Source organism: Brienomyrus brachyistius, chromosome 6, assembly GCF_023856365.1.
Source record: "Brienomyrus brachyistius isolate T26 chromosome 6, BBRACH_0.4, whole genome shotgun sequence".
Lineage (NCBI taxonomy): Eukaryota > Metazoa > Chordata > Actinopteri > Osteoglossiformes > Mormyridae > Brienomyrus > Brienomyrus brachyistius.
The window spans coordinates 13,355,431-13,376,908 of record NC_064538.1 but is presented as its reverse complement, the minus strand read 5'-3'; the positions used below and the strand labels follow the sequence as shown (position 1 = coordinate 13,376,908).

At 40.0% G+C, this 21,478-nt stretch overlaps 1 protein-coding gene across 1 annotated transcript; it reads left to right on the top strand.

Annotated features, from left to right (window-relative positions):
• Positions 1-18,337: 18,337 nt before the first annotated feature.
• On the top strand, positions 18,338-21,478 carry trh (thyrotropin-releasing hormone). The gene is made up of 3 exons (XM_049018234.1): positions 18,338-18,614; positions 18,890-19,076; positions 19,762-21,478. Exons 2-3 carry the CDS (start codon positions 18,911-18,913, stop codon positions 20,346-20,348), a joined length of 753 nt encoding a protein of 250 aa, XP_048874191.1. The 5' UTR covers positions 18,338-18,614; positions 18,890-18,910; the 3' UTR covers positions 20,349-21,478.

Genomic DNA, 21,478 nt, shown 5'->3' with positions numbered 1-21,478 from the left:
GTTGTCTACAAGCGTGTTGATTTTAGTAATTGCTCCCCTTGGCTCTGCAGTGCTTGTCCTGCAGGTTCTAATATGAGTAATTATCTTCACACTAATGAGATACCAGGATAAAATGTCCACAAGCCCACAAACTGATGGTACAGTCTCCAGTTTCTTCATACTCTCTGTAACAAAACAATGCACTAGTAACTATTTATTACAGCAATATGCAAAGCATTCCGATACACCATAAATTGTGGACCTTTTAAGAATTTGATTTAACCTGATTAACTTGAAAGACTAATAATAGATAGTAGATAATAAGATAATAATAGTATAAAATACTATTTTACAGTTTAAAAAATGTATGAGCAATCACTATATATACTTCAATATCAAATAAGTAGCATAATAATAGTTAGTAGACAATCAGATCCAGTATTGGAAAAGTCCCTTGACTCCAAATGATGGGGTTAATTCAGTTCCAATTCAGTGTCTCTTTCCCTGGGTTAATGTGTTTGAGCATTTTGGTTATTTCAGCACTTATAAACCTATGTGTCCTTAAACAGGAATACAACAGTTCTTCTGCACGATTCCCCATATAACATAGTGTTGTTAAACCTCCACACCAAAGCCTTTCTCAACAGTGGGTCAAACACTGATAAGGAAATAGGGGTAAAAGTCGATTACATGTCTTCATCTTTCTGCCATGTTTACAATTCCTGTGTTCTGTTCCTTTCATGAACACATACTCTGCCCTGCTCACCCAATTATCCAAACATTGACTCATGCATTCATGCCTTCATTCATTCATCCATTTCCATACTCATTTGACCTACGTAAGGTCACGAGGGCCCGGAGTCTGTCCCAGAAACAGCAGGTGCAAGGCAGAACCATCACAACCAAACAAACATATGTTGTATATTTTCAGCAATGCAATGAAATCAGTTTATTTACCTATGGATCAATGAACACATTTATCTTGTAATGTGTGCATCTCCTGCCATCACCTCGCCTGTCATATGCCTCGTTAGTGGCACAGCTGAGGAATCAGAGCCCCTACAAAGGCACCCTATCGCTTAGGCTGTTCATCAGCCTCCCAGAAAAATTGCAGAAGTTTTCAAATTTTTTAGCTGCAGTCTTGCTTGAATAGGGCAAAATTTTAATTATAGGAAATTTTAACATCAACATCTGTTGTCCTGATAAATCTCTTGTAAATGAATTTCTGCACTTAATTGATTACTTTGATCTTATCCAGAGGTGGTACGGTGGCGCCTCCCACCTCTGGGACCCGGGTTGCAGAATCGGCCGCAGCCCCCTGTGTGTGGAGTTTGCATGTTCTCCCCGTGTCGTCGTGGGGTTTCCTCCGGGTACTCCGGTTTCCCCCCCACAGTCCAAAAACATGCTGAGGCTAATTGGAGTTACTAAATTGCCCGTAGGTGTGCATGCGTGAGTGAATGGTGTGTGAGTGTGCCCTGCGATGGGCTGGCCCCCCATCCTGGGTTGTTCCCTGCCTCATGCCCATTGCTTCCTGGATAGGCTCCGGACCCCCCGCGACCCAGTAGGAAAAGCAGTTTGGAAAATGGATGGATGGATGGATGGCTGGATGGATGGATGGATTTTTTGGATCCCCAGACTTTAATGGCCAGAATTTCAGCAGCTTTTGACCCAATTGCCCCTAAAGTCAGACCAGTCGTCAAACATTGACCATGTTCTTAAGTATGTCAAACAAGTAAATTCATAAAGGTATCATCTTATCAGCTTCGTATTTTATCTATGGTTTGTCTATTAGAGACTTATCTAAGGTTTGCCTTTTTAAACCCACGCTTTTATGTCTTCACAATTTGACTACTGTAACTCATTATAATTCATTTCTGCATCAGATTTGTTTTTGTTTTATGGTGCCATGTTCTGCCTTCATTTCTTTTTCTATTTCATATGTGTTTGATTTTTTGGAATCGCACTGGACTTTGGTCACCTGGGACTGTTTTTAAATGTGCTATATAAATAAATGCTGACTTAAATGACTTGATAACTGTTGGGGATAAAAGGCAACATGTGGCAGTCTCATCAGGGTGCACTGCATTGTCTGATTGACTTGGTATACTTTGTAATGTTCTTCATTCACAGCACTGCAGACGGTAAGAGAGTGATTATCTTAAGCCAGAGTAAGACCCACCAGTGATGGCTGTTCCCTGGCAGCAGCATAAATTACACTGCAGATTGATTTAGTTTTTTCCTCACATTATGTGGTGGTGGTGGTGGGGGGGTGTATCTCAGGCTACTTTTGTCCTACACTTGTTCCTGCAGTCACAGGCCTCAGCCCCTATCAGGGATTATGGGTTGTGTGGGCCCCTGGGCAAAATGTTCGCGAGGGCCCCCCCCTCCCCCCACCACCACAACCACCACAATTCAAGGGCCCTTGGCAGCCAAACGCCCTCCCTATAGGGTCAGGGGCCCTTGTAGGCAGAGGATCAAAGAATGTAGGCCCTCTAAAATAGACAAACGAAAATACATTGTTGATAAGCGTTGCAAATTGTTTTGGTCTAGGGGCCCCACGGGCCCCCTGCACCCCAAGGGCCCCTGGGCAGCGGCCCCGCTGGCCCGGTCCGTAATCCGTCCCTGGCCCCTATCTGACGTGACCTTCGGACCACAGGTTATTCCACCGACTTTTCTAGACAGCCGCAAATATATCCAGATTAAACGTTTAAAGATTCCTTCAAAATGTCTTCAAAATATGATTCCTGCAAAGCAGTAAGTGGCACTAAAGGTCATAGTAACATTTCCTAGACGACACCCGTGAGAAATGCACAGGATCTGCGAGTGCACAGCGAGCAAAATGTTGTGAGACGTCTGAACTTTAGAATGAAACTGATAACGATGATTAAGACATTGGAGGTAAGACCAAGGTGAAAATTTCGAATGGAAGAAATGATTTTTGTAGGTCAACTAAGCATATTTTATTGAATATGCATCATATATGTTTTATACACACACACACACACACACACACATATATATATATATAATTCAGTAAAGACGTCTTAAACATCAAGAAAACAAAGGTTACTTTATTTTTAACAATGTTTTCCATGTCATTGTTAAAGTTAATGTTAATAAATGCCCTTAAAAATGTTGAAACCCAACATATTCAACAGATTGTCATTAATTGTTCAATATTATTTACTATAATCAATCATTTCAACCAAACATAGCAACATTTTAATCACCATAGCAAAATTCAGAATGAGTGCAGAAAGAAAACATTTCCATGCCTGAGGCTCAGTTGCAGGTTTTTTGGCAGGTTCAAGCAAACATCTTATTGAAATGCAAATGTCATGTCAGTATTCTGCAGTGTGACTCAAGAACTCATTCATACAAAAAGAACAGGTTCATCTAAAGCATCACCGGTCTCCTCTAGCCGCTCCCTAGAAGGAAATCCTCATAACTTAAAAAAGTTTACCTTTAGAAAGTTCTGCACCAGGTATAATAAACACAATTATCTGCTTGTATGTTTTTCCACTTTGGGAAACCATTAAGTAGGAAGATCTTCCTTTGCATAGCTTCCTTTGCATAGACTGTTTGCTGGCTTGCTGGATGAGAGGGAAAGAAAAAGGGTGTGTTTATGTAACATGGGCATGTAACATGGATGCATCACGATCTGTTCACTTTCACTGCCTCCCTTCTGGAATCATACCTTCTTTGTACATGAAAATTGGTTCAGTCGATTTTCTGTTGTGTCACACAAGCATAAATCAGAAGTGCTTGGTAATTGTTACTATTCTTTAAATATTATTTTCTGCCAGATGCTGTTCAATCTGGAAGCTTTTGTATTTCAGATCCTTGCCATATGCCAGCAACATGTACTGCTCTTTAAACTACCATTTTCTCATGTGAAATTGGATCAGTATAAGTAAACAAATAAAACGAAACCGCGAGCACAAACCACTGAACCTAAATTGGTCATCTTTAAGGCGAGTTTTTTCTTAATTTAAATCACAGCCATTCAGCACAATCAGGTGGCTCTGTGTTCATGGTCTGCCGAGGAGAATTGGGCACAATCTGAACAGCTACATGGCCGATGCGAGTGGCAAGAAGCCTGCTTGACTTGTAGGAGTATTTAAATGATGAGGTGGCCAGTGTACACATCTACGGCAGGGACAGTTTCTGCAAATAAACACGTGCCTCTTTCAAATCCCATCTCCTGCAACCATTAAGTAGGAAGTTCTTCCTTTGCATAATTCCACATGCAAATGACTGTATTTAATGTCAGGTCCAAAGATCTGCTCAGAAAGAATGTAAGATCTCATCAAGCGAGAACCTCAGGTAAAGCAGGGCAAGTATCAGGCCCTAAAGATGCAGGATAATGTGAATAATGTGAACCTAAACTACACTGAAATTAAAGGGATATTAATGGTATACTTTAATGGGTCTTTGAGAGAATTCTATTCATCTATTCATCAATTCAGTCTGCTAAATATATAACAAAAAAACACTTGACCTTCTAGATGTCCATTTGCCTTTTTAACTTGACCTTTTTGGAATTACAAAACTACAAAATAGGGATGATGCAGTTTAATTCACTTTAAAATGAAGTAGTGTAATATGATGCAATTTCGAATATTTTGACATTACTTTTACCGCCATTTGAGGAGATTTGCTTGTTGAAGAAATAGTGAAGCTTGACGTCCTAGTTACTACAAAACAATAGACCTTAAAAATAAGCAGATTGTTCAATCACAGCACCCAGTGGGGCAAGAATAATGAACTTATTGCCTTATTCATTGCAGTCTGCCATCGTCTTCTAAGTCTCATTCGATTAAAAACTTGTCCACATCTGTTTGGGATCGAATGCTTTCATGGATGACAATGAAAGAAGCTCTAATGCAAAGACTGGGAAGACTTACAAATAAGTCGTTTGAAATATAACATTATTCACGGTTCCCCTGAGGCGTTGCCTTTTTAAATCATTGATTGGTTCTTTAAAAAGCTCAGTGGTGCCAAAGAGGACTTAAAACCATGCATGTCAGAATTTAATTATTGTTTCGGCCATATGTTACCCTATAGTGTTGACCAATATGCAGAGTAATTCGATAAAAAAAAAAAAAACAAGCAGGACGTTTACCAAAAAAGCTTCCATCTTTAAAAGTCATATATAGGGAGGGGGTGTGGGAGGGGGGCTGCGGCTGAATGAAGGAAATGCCTGAGTCTTGAGTGCCCCTTGTCAGGTGGGTCCCCCCCCCCCGAAAGTTTTGCCGAGTGCCCATTTTCATCCACTGATGAAAAATGCTGAGTTTACCACGGGTGACACCTCCAATCAGCAAGTTTTCCTGACTGCACATTTTAGTCAGTGATGAGCACCCAGAATTTACTGGTCGAGCTCCCATCCAAAGGTCAGGTACAGTGCTCAAAGTTTGGGACACTTGCTTAATTCAGTAAAAATGTTGCAGATTTATTGATTTCATAACAAGAGTCCATTGACAGGGAATTTTCAATGTATCTGCACTTTTCTTCCAGGCATTTTACCAACATTTTCTTTTCATCAAGTGTCGTAATTTTTTTGACCAACTCACTCAATTATGTTCTTGTCATTTTGCTATTCATTGCAATTGTAGTCATTGGCTCCCAAACGTATATTGAACACAAATATTTGGTGTTTATATTATTGCAACAAAGTTGCTAGTATTCAAAAACCACTCAATAAGACTGCTTGTGAATTAGATTTGTAACTCAGAACAGCTCTGGCAGAACTATACTTCTGATTTCAATTTATGACTATTTGAAATGGATGTTGTATTTAAAACTATTGGTTATATATATAAAGCCTCCCAAGACTTTCTGTGAGCACTGTATGTGAATAGGCAGGGTCCTTTACATAAGGAATAAGAATGAACATGTGAGAAGTAGACTTTTGTCACCCTGATTTGGCTGTGATCTTGATGTTTATTGGGTATTTGCCTGAAGAAATCATCTTCCCTAAGTGGTTTTAACCTTGTATTTTTCCTCTCTTTGATCTACAACCAATTCCTCTTAGACACCGTAAATATTCTCTGGTGCAATAAAGATGGGATATGATGGCATCCATCAACTGGCAGACTCCAACCGCTATCAACCAGAATAACAAATAGTTACCTCTCAAAGGAGAGGATAATGTGGCAGAACAAGCTGACCGACTAGTGAAAAAAATTTGGACCTGAGACCTAGGCTCCATTTGCATATAAAGATTTAATAACAGAAACTTTTAATCACCCTGAAGATGTGCAATATTGAGAAGTAAGAAAAATATCGGTGGGGCTGTATTTTATTTGATTGAATATGGTATCTCTGGTTGCACAGACAATACAATGGTTGTATTAATTTATTACAGTGAGGTTGAAAGTTGCACACGTGAACTGAATTAAACGTGGGCAGGACTGAGAAGTTACTGGACTTAAGTGTCCCTGTGTTCGCTATGGAAGGAGCATAGATTCAGGCTGCCTCCTCGGAAACTTACTGGAGCTGGGCTAATAATCTGGGGCAAAGGACAAAGAGCTAAGGGCTGGAAAATAGTTTTTGCCGTCATGGGTATGATTCACCACTTCCATGCTGGAGATGGGTGCCACTAGCAATGCGTTCCCCTTTTGCTCGCGCAAAACGAACGATATGTCAGAAACTCAGACATATATATCTGCCTCAGGCTAGACCAAATCAGGATTTCCTTACGCGCTTCTCTACTTTACCGGCTGCTATACTATACTTTATATAACATGTTTATTTATTATAGAGCAATAGTGAATCGGATCTTTCTTTGGAGGATATAAAGATCTGAATGCGATGATTGAAAGATGAAGAAACATCCCCCTTTTATATTTGAAATCCCGAAGCCAAAGAAGCGTGTTTGTACAGTCTCTGTGCGCTCAGAATGACAGTGCCGACAGAACAAATGGGGGATGACAGGGAATTAACTAGAGAAAGTGACGATGCTGGATGTGTCCCCGGAAGGGTTGCTGGCCATGACAAGACATAGCAAACGATGACATGTGACTGGCATATTAACAAACTGACCCACAATCCTCTCTGGGGACCCTCTTGGATCACTATCGTCACCTTGGGTAAGAGTGCCTCGTAATAGTTAAATTCCGGGGAATGATTTCCAGCTTCTCCTGATTCTGAAGTTAATCTGCTTTGGCACTATATTGCATGTGTCCTCTTTAATGAGGAAGGTGGCTTGGAGCTGCCAGGAACACCCACGTGGCTGGTCTCCGCTTTCTGCCAGTGCAGGATTCGGCAAAGACTTCCTGTTAAAATTCACATTGGGTATGACCGCAAATAGCTTTCAGGCACTTGTTTTACTGACTGACAGCCAAAAGCGTTTTGTTGCCTTAAATAACTGGGGGCTTTCCCTGATGGACCTGACTGCAGGGAAAGAATGTGCAAATAGAAATCAACATTAATAATATCAATGGGAAAAAACGAATGATTAAATTCCTCACATTATACCCCAAAATTTATTCTACTGTGAAAAAAACATTTATATAATAGGTACGCAATTATTTATCAGATTCACATATTTAGAAACATGTAATAATAAACAAAATTTCAGTTTAAAAAAGTAAAAATCAAGTTTAACAGGCACTTTATAGACACCCATATAGATGTGCTTGATACCTGTAACATCAATGAGACAAATATCTATCACCTTAACTGGAAACCTCAAGAAAAAAATAATGAAAAGAAAATTGACGTCATTCTTTCTTTTAAACAAAGACACCGATGAGCGTCTATGACTAAGACACGCGTGTTGCAGAGAAGCAAGTGAAAAAGCGGCACTTTTCTTATAGAAAGCATGTTGGTCGACACCACAGTGCTGTAAAAAGCTCGGTGCAGACTGAGGCTGCACTGGGAAATATAAAGGCATACATCTCCAGCCCTGTCTCTCTGCTTTATCGATTTTTGTCATCGCAGGCGACATCCTCCCCGCATGGAACTAAAGACGCGGGATTGATTTCTCCTGGCTGCTGCTCACAGCCTCGGATCTGACGCCGAGACCCTCGCGGGCAATTCCGAGTCCTAACGTCAGAGGAGGGCAGGCACAGGTGGTAATACATGTCGAGTTTCTAAAAACTGTCCTTGGCATTTGTCCACAACAGGAGAGAAAAAGAAGACGTGAAAGACTCTTGAGAGCCTAATTGCATTCGCTTGATGAAAATGCTCACTACATTTAACAATTTATTAACACTCTGCCCGGTTCATTTTAGTATCATTGTATGCTTAACGTAATAACTTCAACTTAATAAGTAATGTTTTGATAGATGATAGCTCTCTCAAAGTTACAAACGGGGTTTCTGCACCAAAAGTCGAACCCATTTGCATGTTATGATAAGCCCTGCTCTCAGAACATGTTTCCATCATTTTTGCACATTGCATCTATTACTCATTAGCATACTGTACGGGCAGAGTGGGGCCATGGTTAGACCTGGGTTCGAATCTCTGCCTCGGCTCTACATGAGTGGAGTTTGCATGTTCTCCCCATGTCGTCGTGGGGTTTCCTCCAGCTTCTCAAGTTTATTGGTGCCCATCCTGAGTGATTCCCTGCATTGTGTCTGTTATTTCTGGGATAGGCTTTGGCCCCTAGCAACCCTGCATAGGACAACTGGGTATAGAACATGAATAAATGGATAGTTTACAGTGCAGAGGAATCCCCTTTTTATTTTATCACATTATCTTTACTCAAGCATGTGTTCCATGCACCGCTGCTGCCAGAATTTCTCTCTTTTCACGATTTTTTTTTTACAGTGTTGGGTATTTTAACTTGTGACTTAGTAAAATGCTCTTTGATGCTATGCAGAGTGCACACAGTCTCCTCCTGTCTTACAGGCTCCTACAGTCAGCAGAATTCCTTCTGCAATCATCCATCACACACATCCTACCTCCGAGTTAACCCCGCATCCAGCCAGTCACTCAGACCTGGCAGTTGTTGACGTGACCTTGTCCACTTTGGTACATTGCTGTGGGGTGAAACGTCATTCTGCTCCTTAATCTAACCGGTTACCCATCGGTTTATTTATTTCTCTCCAAAGATGTCTATCCACATTTCAATTGGCAAAGAAGCAACAAAAACATTAGCTTTATTTCTGTCAAACACTTCGTTTTTTCACTTGGTTTTAGTCACAAATTTTCTGTTTAAGATGTTTTCTGTCTTCATTAGTGCAGAATGAAAATTCTTTCTTTTTTTGTCCAACTGATTACCACACGTCAGAAACAGCCGCTTCAGCCCCTAAACCTCCTCATATCGCTAAAGCATGTGTTTCCCAGCATAGAGAGCTGAAACCGATCTAGTCCATTAGCAGCATGGAGTGTAAATAAATTAGGACATCGCCGGACGGAGCACGTATATCCACAAAGCGTGCTGCATGTTTACTTGTATCTATTGCACAACATTTTTTTTCCATTCCTTCTCGTGAAAGAAAAAATGAGCATGTGCTTGCAGGGAGACATGTCATTTCTACGGTTTTTTTTCATTGCTTTATCTCACTCTCCTTATACAAGGAAGCCACAAAGAGTCCGACTTCACACTAGGTCTTAATTTTCACCTCCTCACTGTGGAACATTCATTGGACTGCTGCAGACATCATGTGTGCCGCTAGCTAGCTTTAGTAAATCATCAACCATGCAGTACAGTACAGTCCTATATTCTCCAACCTCTCCCAACACCCCCACAGCAGAGATCTATACACATAAACATAAGGCCCACAGCAGAGTGACAGCTTGTGGTTGCAAGTATAAAGAAAACTAGCAGAGAGCAGCCTGATCTTAGACCACGGAGCCTGGTTATGATAAGAGATAATCCCTTTGTTTGCCATTTACACAAGTACAGGTACATTGGAATGCTTCTCTTCACCTACCCCATCTCGCTCTCCATACCTTGGGGGGATGGGGGGATCACAGTTCAGGGTGAGCCAATGGGGCTGGGGGTTAAGGACCTTGCTCAAGGGCCCAAGGACATGTGACTGTTCTGCTCAGGCCAGAGCTCAAACTTGAAATCTTCTGACTACGTGCACAGACACTTAGCCCACTGAGCCACTAACTGTCCCGTGGCGTGATGCAACGTCTCTTACATGAACCTTTAGATGTTCTCTGCCATCCCAAGTATCACCTGGTACTTGGAGAGAACCCAATGCTGACATTCTGACATCAAGCCAAGCTCAACATCACCCTCCAGAATGTCCTGACTTGATTTTTTTTCCCTTCAAATACGAAACGACTTTCACAGAGAACAAGTACATATGGCAACAATACAGCATAAATTAATATCAGTTTAAATTGAATTCGCTCCTATATAAGCATTTTGGTAAATACAATACATAAAATGTACACAACCTGTATGAGGTCTTGATTTATTATCAAAGACATTATTTGTCACATTAATGTCAGCCAAAGGTGCAATATCATAACCTGGTCATACCATAAAATGTTACACCAGACATCTACTGAGATGCATAATGGATATTTATGTGAAATTATCAAATCAATTCAGTTTATTTTTATATAATGCCTTTCACAACATCATTGCCCTAAGGCACCTAACAAGAGTGTGTAGCAATACATTATTGCATCATGGATATTAAACTGTTCATGAAACAGGAGAGCCAGAAGCAGGAGAGGAACCAGGGAGACCACAGTAAGGAGAAAAAACCCTCTGGGGTCAATTGGCTGCCCAAACCCTAGGGCATGCTGACATTACACCATGCAAGGAGAATGATTGTGCCTTTATTAATGTATCCAGTGTCAGTGTCCATCCGTGAGCCTGTTCACCATGCAGATCTATGGAAGCCGGCAAATCACAGACCACATCCATGAGATCCATTGGACCCATGGGCTCCAGCTCAACTGGTGCCCACCCCAGGCATCATCCGGACATGTGGGAAAGGAAAAAGTCCTTCATAAGTAATGTGAGCTCTGTGCTGACAAACATAAAGGAGCTTTCAGGCATGTAGGTCGGACGTACCATTCAGCAAGGGTAGGTACCTGCCTGGGCCCCCGAAAACTAGGATCCCCGTGAGGATGGAATTTCCAGAACTTACATTTAAAGATACAACAAAATATGACAATTTAAGCAAGGTCTGTTATTTTCATTTTTATCGATAGTTTTTAGGACAGACAAAGTTGCCCCCGTCCTGCCTATAATGGACTATTCCTATTTTGAGAACCAGCCTTCTTTTCACAATGGAGTCTCATGCTTGATTCACTGGCACAAAGTAGCCTAACTGAAGAAAACGGTACACATATTACATATATCCTGTGTGTTTGATACTGTCCCATTACAGTAGTGCCGACAGATGTGGAGAAAACACAATTAAACGAGCGTATGCAAAAATTCAAGACTAACCTCAGCAAAAGAGGGAAGAGGTAAGCCTCTTAAATTTGGCGTATTAATCTGCTGGCATCGTTTAAATTCCCTCTCATATGTCTTTCAGCTCCAAAGAAATTGCTTGCATGGCCCCCTTAGGGGGCCCCCAGAGAAGACCACTCTGAGGGCATGTACAGCAGCACCAGCAGTCACAGTTACAGTGTGTCTTGTTGAAGGTGTGGGTAAGCTACCTTATAGTAACAGTTTGTTAATCGAGATTTTAAAAATGAGACCAATTCAGCATTCCCTATGTAAGCTGGCATAGGGGTGCTATAATAAGGCTTTCGCAATATTGGTTATTTTGTTTATGCACAGAAGAGCAAGGAGTGTTCCACATTCTAAATGAGCGTTATGGGATTTAAACATTATGAATTCAATTAAGCAGGCAGGTGCTGGACTTTTGACTGTCATATGTAAGCAAAAGAACTTTGAAGTTAGTCCTTTATCTAACAAGAAGAACTTGAAGGGAACTATGAGCAGGAATTGTATATTCATGCTTCTAGTTGTTGCGTTTTGAATACTAAGGAGTATTCAGGAGTATTCTATTGTAAGGAGCTTAATGTGTGATTTGTGCTTCCTGACAGTAGGGTACTACAGTAACCTAATCTGCTGTATACAAAAGCACATTTTATTTTCTCAGTATCTTGAACAGTGAGCAAACACCTCGGCTGGGCACTGTTTAGCAGCTGTGAAAAGCATACTGCACCCTCAAGAGACTCGAATGAGAGGGCTGTAAAATACCTAAACCGACTCTGAATGTATATGCTGTGATATTGAGACAAAACTTTAGACCCTCGAAGCTGAGTGAGAAGATTACCCCAGTCCCATCTCTGCCCGTGTGTCCAACCAACAAAACCTCACATTTCTCCATGTCGAGTGACAGAAGGTTTTCACTCGTCCAAGTCTTCACATCATTAATGTAGTTTACTAAACTGATGATATATTCATTATGTGTAAATGAAATGTATATTTGAGTGTCATAAGAGTGAGAGATAAAATAAGTATGTTTTTTTCATTATATGACCTTGTGGCAGCAAGTGCAGGGTTGAAAAGCACAGATCCCAGATTCCTGTGGACTGCAAATTTGATGGATAACATTGACAAAAGAGCACCAGTATTAAACAGGAAGAATACCACTTAAGCACAATATACAAGCTGACTCCAAATTCAAGTGTATGCAACAGAACAGAATGGTCAACTGTGTCAAAAGCAACACTATGTCAAAAGCAACATGAGTACAGTCACACTGCCAGCATCATTGGCGATTATTGTATCATTTATGACGTAGTTAAAGCAATTTCAGTGCTGTGTCATTCACAGAAACCAGACTGGAATTTATGAAGCATATTAATAAAAGTGTCATATCTTGGACTTTTAAGATATGACGTGTTGCTGCCTGGTGATGTCACTGACATGGGATTCTAATCACTGCTGTGCACTTTAAAGATGTAATGCAATTTGCATTTTACCAGGTGTTTGTACCTCACATGGATCTATTTTTGTTTCTAATTATTTTTGGCACTTTAAATTGCTAAGTTCAATGGTTTGCTTCAAACTGAATTAATATGCAGTGACATTACAAGATCTATCTATCTATCTGTATGTCTGTCTGTCTGTCTGTCTCTCTCTCTCTCTCTCTCTCTCTCTCTCACTCACTCTGTTCCTCCATGAATGCCTGCTTCTAATAGTTGAAGTTGGGCTGCAAGTATTTCCTGTAGAGTTTTGGACAGAAATGTGATATGTGACAATGCCAGACAACAGGAATGTGTTCATTATACTAATTACATGTCCTGCCAATACTTCCGGAGATTCTGGGATTGGATCTAATGGACAGATGGTAGACTTTGTTTTCGTGTTTTTTGTTATTTTCGCTGAAAACATCCGAGACACTAAAGAAACATTCATACTGGCTTTGTATCAGACTTATATGGGGGCTGTCTGATTATGTCTTAAGTCTGAGGATAATGTCCATGTTATAATCACTGCCAGGTTGCTACTATTGTATTACAAAGTAGCAGTGTGACCTATTATCTTATCATATCACGAACACACAGATATATAAAAGGACAAAAAGGAGCAGACCGTGACCCAGCGATATGTTAACCACAATTAGTGTCTGCGTAGTGATGGCTTGGCCTCACTAATTGTTGTGATTTTCTTTTGCTTTGACTCTGGTATGTATCCTTTGAGATGCAAGGAAATAAAAATACCAGCGTGCTGTTTAATTGCAGCCTTAAATACAATTCTATGTGGGGCTGAACTCCACGGGAATACTGGAGCCCCCTACACAATCATTATTTTACTGAATAAAAATACAGGAGGAATGTTGCTTGCTGTTCATGTTCTACACTTTGTCAACATGCTTGAAGGCCATAATTGTCCACATACATTTTTTTTTCTCCATTTCCCCCATGTTGGGTACCTCTCACCAGTCGGAAAGCTTGCATTGCATGTGAAGTTATTCACTTGGTTTTCCTTGTTCTGTGTTCAATGCTTATAATTGTTGGGGTGACGTAAATGATTGTCATGCAAAACACAAAAAAAATTTATGCTTTGTAGTATTATAGTTTTTCTCAATTGCTTCGGCACATTTCCTGAAACATGTTTAACATTCACAATTATAAAAGCATTTCTCAAGACAGTTCATGCATGTAGCACAACACTGTGGTTTAGCTGGAAAAACCTGTAACTTACCCAAAACAATTAACGCATGTATCAAAAGCAGATAATTCCACCAATCAGTCAGTGCCACTAAAATGAAAAGTACAATCAGCATCATTTTAACCACAAAACCACAGTCAAAATGCTTAAATACACTATCAGTATGTCAGCATAATTATGCTCTTGATTGCTACGATTCTTAATGAAAGTCATTTCTCACTCTCTCATTGTCACTGACCAATATGATACTTATTCATATCAAAGACAGCAGTTTCAACATTGAAAGGTCCTAGATTACAGTATGTAGTATCATTCAAAATGTGCATTCTGAATGAGGTATTAACCTTAACTCTAACCCTAAACCACAGTGTTTACCACTGTATGCACGAACTGCTACTGTATAAGACTATAAGGAATGTTCTTATAGTCATGAGAATGTTAAGTTTGCTTCACTAAATGTGCCAAAGCAACTGAGAAAAACTGTAAACCATTTTGAAAGCTTTGTTAACTTTTGCATGTGGTGACTGACACGATGATCACATGCATGTACAGTTTTGGGTGTAAAATTATTGCAACGGGAAATTACATAATCTATTTTGGACCATAAGACTAAAGCAACTGAAAACTATGCCAAATTATGAAAATCGTACAAAACTATATGCATGTATGTACTAAAATGTTTGGAAATTTGTGTGAAATGGTGGTGTGGGGATTACACTTGTTTTTCACATGTTAACTGTCATTTGAGAAATGCTCCAAAGCAATCAGGAAAATCTGTAATAACTCATTGTAAATGTATATGTAGCAACGAGGTGAAATAAACTTTCGCTGAATATTCTTACAAATGACACATTTTTAAGGGGAATGCTTATTGGATTTTGTAAAATCAAATTATCCTTGATTTTTAAAATCCTTTAAATGACCTTTTTAATTCTTGCCACAAACACAAAGCATTCAGTAAATTAAATATTGCCTAAACACGACGTTTGAGAATGTTTCTAACAGCCCTGGGTTCAGCTGATATTCAGAAATGCATCCTTTTCTAATATGTCTGTATGTAACAGCCAGAAACACGGTAACCGGGTCCCGGCATGAGCAGCTAGAGAGACACACCATGGAGAGTTATTGTAACAGCAGGAAAAGTGCCCTGCTCTTAATCCCCAGCCAAGCCGTGTATCGCTGCCTCTGTGCTGCGTCCCTATTTCCATGTTCCTCAAATTGTTAACAGCATTTGCGTACGAGGAGATGGAGCCCAGCTGACGTAAACATTCTATAGTGTACGTTTTATACTGTACTGTTTGGTACCGTTTTTATTCTATTGTTTTATTAATTTTGCTGCTCTTATCTTGTACTCTCCACTTTCTGCCATGATGATGCAAATTTCCCACTTGTGGGACTAATAAAATGATTATCTAATCTAACAGTTCAGGTGACATAAAACAGGCCTGTTAACAGGAAACTGCCCCTCATTTTGTAATTAAGGGTATGTACAACCACTTTTCATTAGGACTAGTTATTAAAGTCACCCCTGTTTAATTCAAGCAAAAAACAGGGAAAGTCATAATTAAGTGACTTCATGATAGAATGACATTGAAGTGTTAATCATCTGAAATTAACTCGGCATTGAAGGAAAATAACTACTACAACATAAATAGCAAACAAGCCCTGAAACAGACTTTGGTCTAAGGACATGTGACTGAAGGTTGATGAATCAAAACGCAAAGCAGTGAAAAGAGCAGGAAACGACAATTAGATGCCAAACGCAGCACGATCCAAGCTTTTCGTGAGGAACCTGAGACTAAAGCGACTACATGCTGATGAAGGACTCGGTGTCTCCAGCAGAAGCAACGCCTGTCCCTGAACGGAGCACAGATCAGCCCTGGTCTCCCTGGAACATAGCAGCTTCATATGGAAGCGCCCCCGCTCTCCAATCCTTTTCTACGGCAAGTGGGGAGGGGGCTACGTTCCTTTGATAGGCCTACCTGAAGGGTCGCACACTGGCACCACGAATGCATTAGTGAGACACATCCTCCAAACAAAGGAGATGAAACAAGGGAGAAGAGTGAGAGAGGGACGATCGGAGGACCTGACCGGGGATTGTTCCACGGGGGCAATGGGTGGCGAAGAGGATGCAAATGGAGCCGAGAGAGAAAGGGCCGGTAAAATGGCAGTAATGCCTACAAGCAACACCATGAGTGCATGGGGTGGCGTCTGAGCAGGGACTGCGAGCATGAGCGCTAAAGGAGAAGGCAGCCAGCTGAGGAATGTGCTAATGTGACAGGCAGCGGGCGGCGCATTAGCGACACGTAGCAGCCTGGGCAGTGAGGAGGCTGCTGGGGCGGCGAGGTCCCACATGTCGGCTGAATAAGCGAGTCCTCACTGGCCATCTTAGGTGCCGAGGAAGACATAAAGAGCACGATGAAGTCAAACAAACCTGGCAGAGCAGCCCAATCCACCACCCCATCCTGTTTTGTGATCAGAATTGTATTAAAGAAGAATCATATGAATGAAACAATGAAAAACTATCCAATACAATCACCACAGCATCCTCCATTTCGTCACATGGGAGAATCATTCCCTGTAAACATACAGAGCAGTTTCTAATGAACAGCAATGCTATTGAATTATCTGCTGACATTTGGTATCTTGGAAATTAGAAAATGAAAATTTCACACATTTTCCCAACTAAGCACATTTAGTTTGTATAGAACTGTCACTCTACTTATGTGCCTTAATTGTTGTCTAATACATCTTATGTCCTATGATCAGTACAGCTGGTAAAAAGCCTTCTATTTCACAGGCCAGATTTCAAAACATTTTTATCGGAGCTCTCCAATTCATTTAAGGATATTAGTTAAAGGGAAATATTAAATCCCAAACATCAGATTGCATATTCATAATCCATACATCTTCCAGCCCCTTATCATCCATTTAAGCATATTTTTGGCACAGTCAAATTCAGAATTGTTCACAATACGTCCTGTTTTACTTTAAATCCCTTACACTGAAACTAATAACAATGATTATACAACGCTTTCCAAGCATAAGAAAGGCATGTATCAACACATTAGCGCATCAGAAAAATGTGCATTTACCATTGAAAAACAGAAAAAATTAAATCATGAAAAGAATTGAATATTGTGATACACTGTCATCAAAATCAATGTTTGCAGATGAAAAAAAAATAAGTAGAATGGTGAGAGACAGTGGGCATTTGATTTTATAAAACCAAAAGACTAAAAAGTTCTACAAATTTCACTGAAGGCTTTATTGCATTTCATGAAATATACTTAACATTATCATGACTATAAGTGCATTTTTAAAACAATTCATGCATGTAGCACAACACTATGATTAAGCTGCAAAAGGCCATATACGAAAATGAAAAGTACAGTCAGCATCATTTTAATCACGAGAGTTAAAATGTTTAGATACGCTATCAAAATGTCACTGTAAGTTCCTGAGCTCCACGATTACGATTGAGCCATTATCCATTTTCTCAATGTTACTTCAGCAGACTGATTTTTATTCATGTCAAAGATACCATTTTGAGCACTGCATTGCAGTGTGTTAAGTTCACTGGCAAGAGGAAGAACTTGCATGCACATGTAACTTCTTTAGATCTTAAGATACAGTACAACAACAAACAAAAATGTCACCCGGTTGAATTATACCAAAACAGCATAAGGACGACAAAATGACAATCAAAATTATTTGAATCATTCTGAAAATTTGGTGAGCAATTTTGCATGTGATGCCTTACATGATTATCACTTACACATATAGATTAAGGAGCAATATTATTACAATGGGAAATTACATAATCCATTTTGACCAACAAGACTATAGCGACCAAAAATTATGCCAAGTGATGACAATTGTACAAGACCATTTGCATGCAGGTACTAAAACATATGGAAATTTGTGAAAAACAATAAGAAATTATTTTCTGTTATGTACAAGTGACATCATGATGTCGGGACTGCATTAGCTGTTTTGTGAATGCTAATTGTCATTTGGGAAATGTGCCAAAGAAATTGAGAAAAACTGTAAAATTGTCTTCACAGGTAGGAGGCGATAACGTTTTTTGATTCACATCAAAAAATAATCTACAGACCACCCCAGCATTCAATATACTTGAGTTTATGCACTGCGGACTAAACAATCGCTCACTAAATGCAAAGTAAATACCAAAATAATTGCATCTTGGGTATTCTTAAATTAATAGATTTTATGCGCATTCTACTCGGGTACTTTATCCAAATGACGTAACAGCGCCCTCTGTGGTATATGAATGAAAATCGACAGGTGAATAGAATAACTGATGGAGAACGGACGCCCCATAAATAAAGAATGGTCCAGTGGCACGACGAGGCCGCCCTGCAGCTATAAATAAGGAGAGGTTGCGTATCGCCACATAGTTTCCAAACGAGTCTGAAGAGGTAAAGCTTAGGCGGTCAACGGGCAGAGAGAACTTCGGGTCTATCAGAAGAATATTATCCCATCCTAAGGAAGAGACCTGAGGAAAAAGTTGGTCATCTTTTAAACATAGCTGAGCCACGGTGAACTGAATGATTTGACATAGGTAGGTTTCGTCAAAAAAAGTTACTAATTTATTATTGACTTTATATTGCCATCTATGCCTGTACAGGTGGGTTTATAATTGAAAACCTTTATTTCAGTTTAGGGAGAAAGTTTACGTAACAATTTTAAATCACTGGTACTGTAAATTCAACTGCACTACAAAATTATCGCATTTAGCAGAAATGTAGGCCTATACGGAGAAACGATTTTAATAGCCCATGTAAATTTCTGTGTGTTAACAATGGATATGTTTCCGAATATTTTCTACGCTTCTAGCTGAAGCGTACGCACTCCGCCATGAAGTCCACCTTCCTGATCCTTCTCGCGCTTGCGGTCTGCAACCTGCACGTGAATTTCTGCCAGAACATCCCCGATGAGGAAGATGCGGGCGCCTTGCAGAGAGCAGAGACTCTCTTGCTTAGATCCATCCTGAAGAAGATAGAGGACGACAGTAGTGACAACGGTATGTCCCGTTATCACATTCGCTGTGCTCCATTTTTAGTTTTAGATTAGTCTGATTTGTGGCATTTCCATAGTCTTGCCTGCTGTTTTTTTCCCCGAAGATCATTGAAATCTGGGGTTTGATGCACCACATTTCTTCATATTTCAGACATATATATACATATATATACACACATACACACACATACACACACACACACCTTTCAAATACCTTAAATACAAGAGTACTAATCTGAAACCTGTAACAGTAGGCTATACCTAATGTCTTCCAGAGATTTCAAGTATAAAACTGTTTATCGTCGCTATTTTTGTTTGGAGGAGAAACTTCTTTACCTGCAAAATGTTTATTCACTACAGGAAAATTATAATAGTACTAATAGGTTTAGTGGGAAAGTAGATTAGTGGGAAAATACACACATTTCCACGTTCTACATATGCGGCGTTTTTAAAGGATGTCTGATAAGTTGTCCGTAAAAGCATGTTTTACTGAGAACATCATTAAAGACTATGAAGAGCACGAGCCTACGTATTTATTGGAGCATTCGGGCTTAATTAAGCGCCGTGATCGTACGTATCAAGTACCTCCAAGTTGAACTGAACCCGCAACTTTTCCTTTTCCATAAGGCATCCATCCTATACATATACATGTGTATACTGCATGACGTCTTCATCATTCTCTTTTACAGAACAAGTCTCCTCTCTGCAAGAGTGGGTCTCCAAGAGGCAACACCCGGGCAAAAGATTCGAAGAAGATCTTGAAAAGCGGCAACATCCAGGAAAACGAGAAGAGGAGGAGGAAGGAGATTATTCAGATCTCCAAAAAAGACAACATCCTGGAAAGAGAGAGGATGAGATCGAACTGGAGAGGAGGCAGCATCCGGGTAAGCGCTCGATGCTGGAGCGGTTAACGGACACTTACGGCTCTCCAACGACTTACCTGAACGAGTTTTCTAAACGACAGCATCCAGGTAAACGCTACCTGCTGTACAATAAGCGCCAGCATCCGGGTAGGCGAGAACTTGAGGACGAAGTGAATGCCGACGATCAAGCAGACATGGAGAAACGTCAGCACCCCGGGAAAAGATTTTGGGATAACACGAGTCCTGATTTCGGGATCAGCGATCCTTGCGATATCCCGGATCCAGCGAAAGGCTGCAGCAAAGCCATATTATTACTCGAGCTGCTGGACAACGTGAACAAGAGCCGAGCCGAAGAGAAAAGGCAGCATCCCGGCAAAAGGTTCGCCCTGGAAGATGTGACAGAACAGGAGTGAAACAGTGAATATGGTTTGCAGTCATGCAAAGAGGAAATATGTCAATTAAATTTAATAAGTACAATTCCGTTATAGTTAATGTAGGATGTTAATTACCCTTTATTTTGGGCCACTTGAGTAAAGCTTGGTTTCTGTGGCAAAATGCCCAACCATTTAGAGGTGTTCCGCTACTAGTACGTACATAGACCTAGTACGCGTCGCTTGCTGTGCATTTACAGAATAATAATAAGCTTTTAGGTGAGCAGCTTTTTGTTACCCTTAAAGTCATTTGATTTGTCTTTTACTTGTTTAATTGCACAAGGATGCACATATCTATAATATAATAAACAGTCATGATCGTGCCCTCTCGGGACCGTGTAATTATGTGTAATTTTGATAATTATCAATAAATTACACATATGTGTCTGACCCGGAAAATTGGCATATTATAGAGTTACAATGGGTATATTGAAAATAAAAGCAATTACAAAAGCGGGTTTCATTGAGCACGTAACCAAGGAGATCGGGAAAATCCTGGTGACATTCAAAGAAGGTGATCTGCAGGCTGGCACACGGGGCAGGATACCCCACGGTAGATTTATCCAATGTCTTATTAGGTCTTAAGTCCATAATGGAATCATATTTGTACGCCGCAATAAATACACAAACATATAGCCTTTTTGGTAACTATATTTTGAGATAAATAAATGCATTATACTTTTCATGGATGGGTATCTGTAAAATAAACTACGGACTAATGTTTTACATTAATTAAGTACATATATAATTGCTATTTTAAAAAGCTTGAAATATGCCTAGATGTAAAGTCGCCTGAGCGCTATAATATCTCCGTGCGTGTTTTAGTTTTCTGTAGACAGGCAGTTATGTCTGGTGCCCCATAATAATTGTCAAATATTTCCAATACCCTTGGTTGCGGGCTCTTGCCAGAGAAACGACATTTCACACGTGGCCTTGGTCTTAATTTAAAATGTGCAAGAAATAAACGAATATATCTGTTGTCAAACCGCTTTAACGGCCCCATTCCCATGTAAAATACAAATGAACAATATTCTCCAGCAAAATAAAAATGGGTCTCTGGATTATTTTTTTACACTAATGCTATGACATGATATACAGGCATATTTATTCTG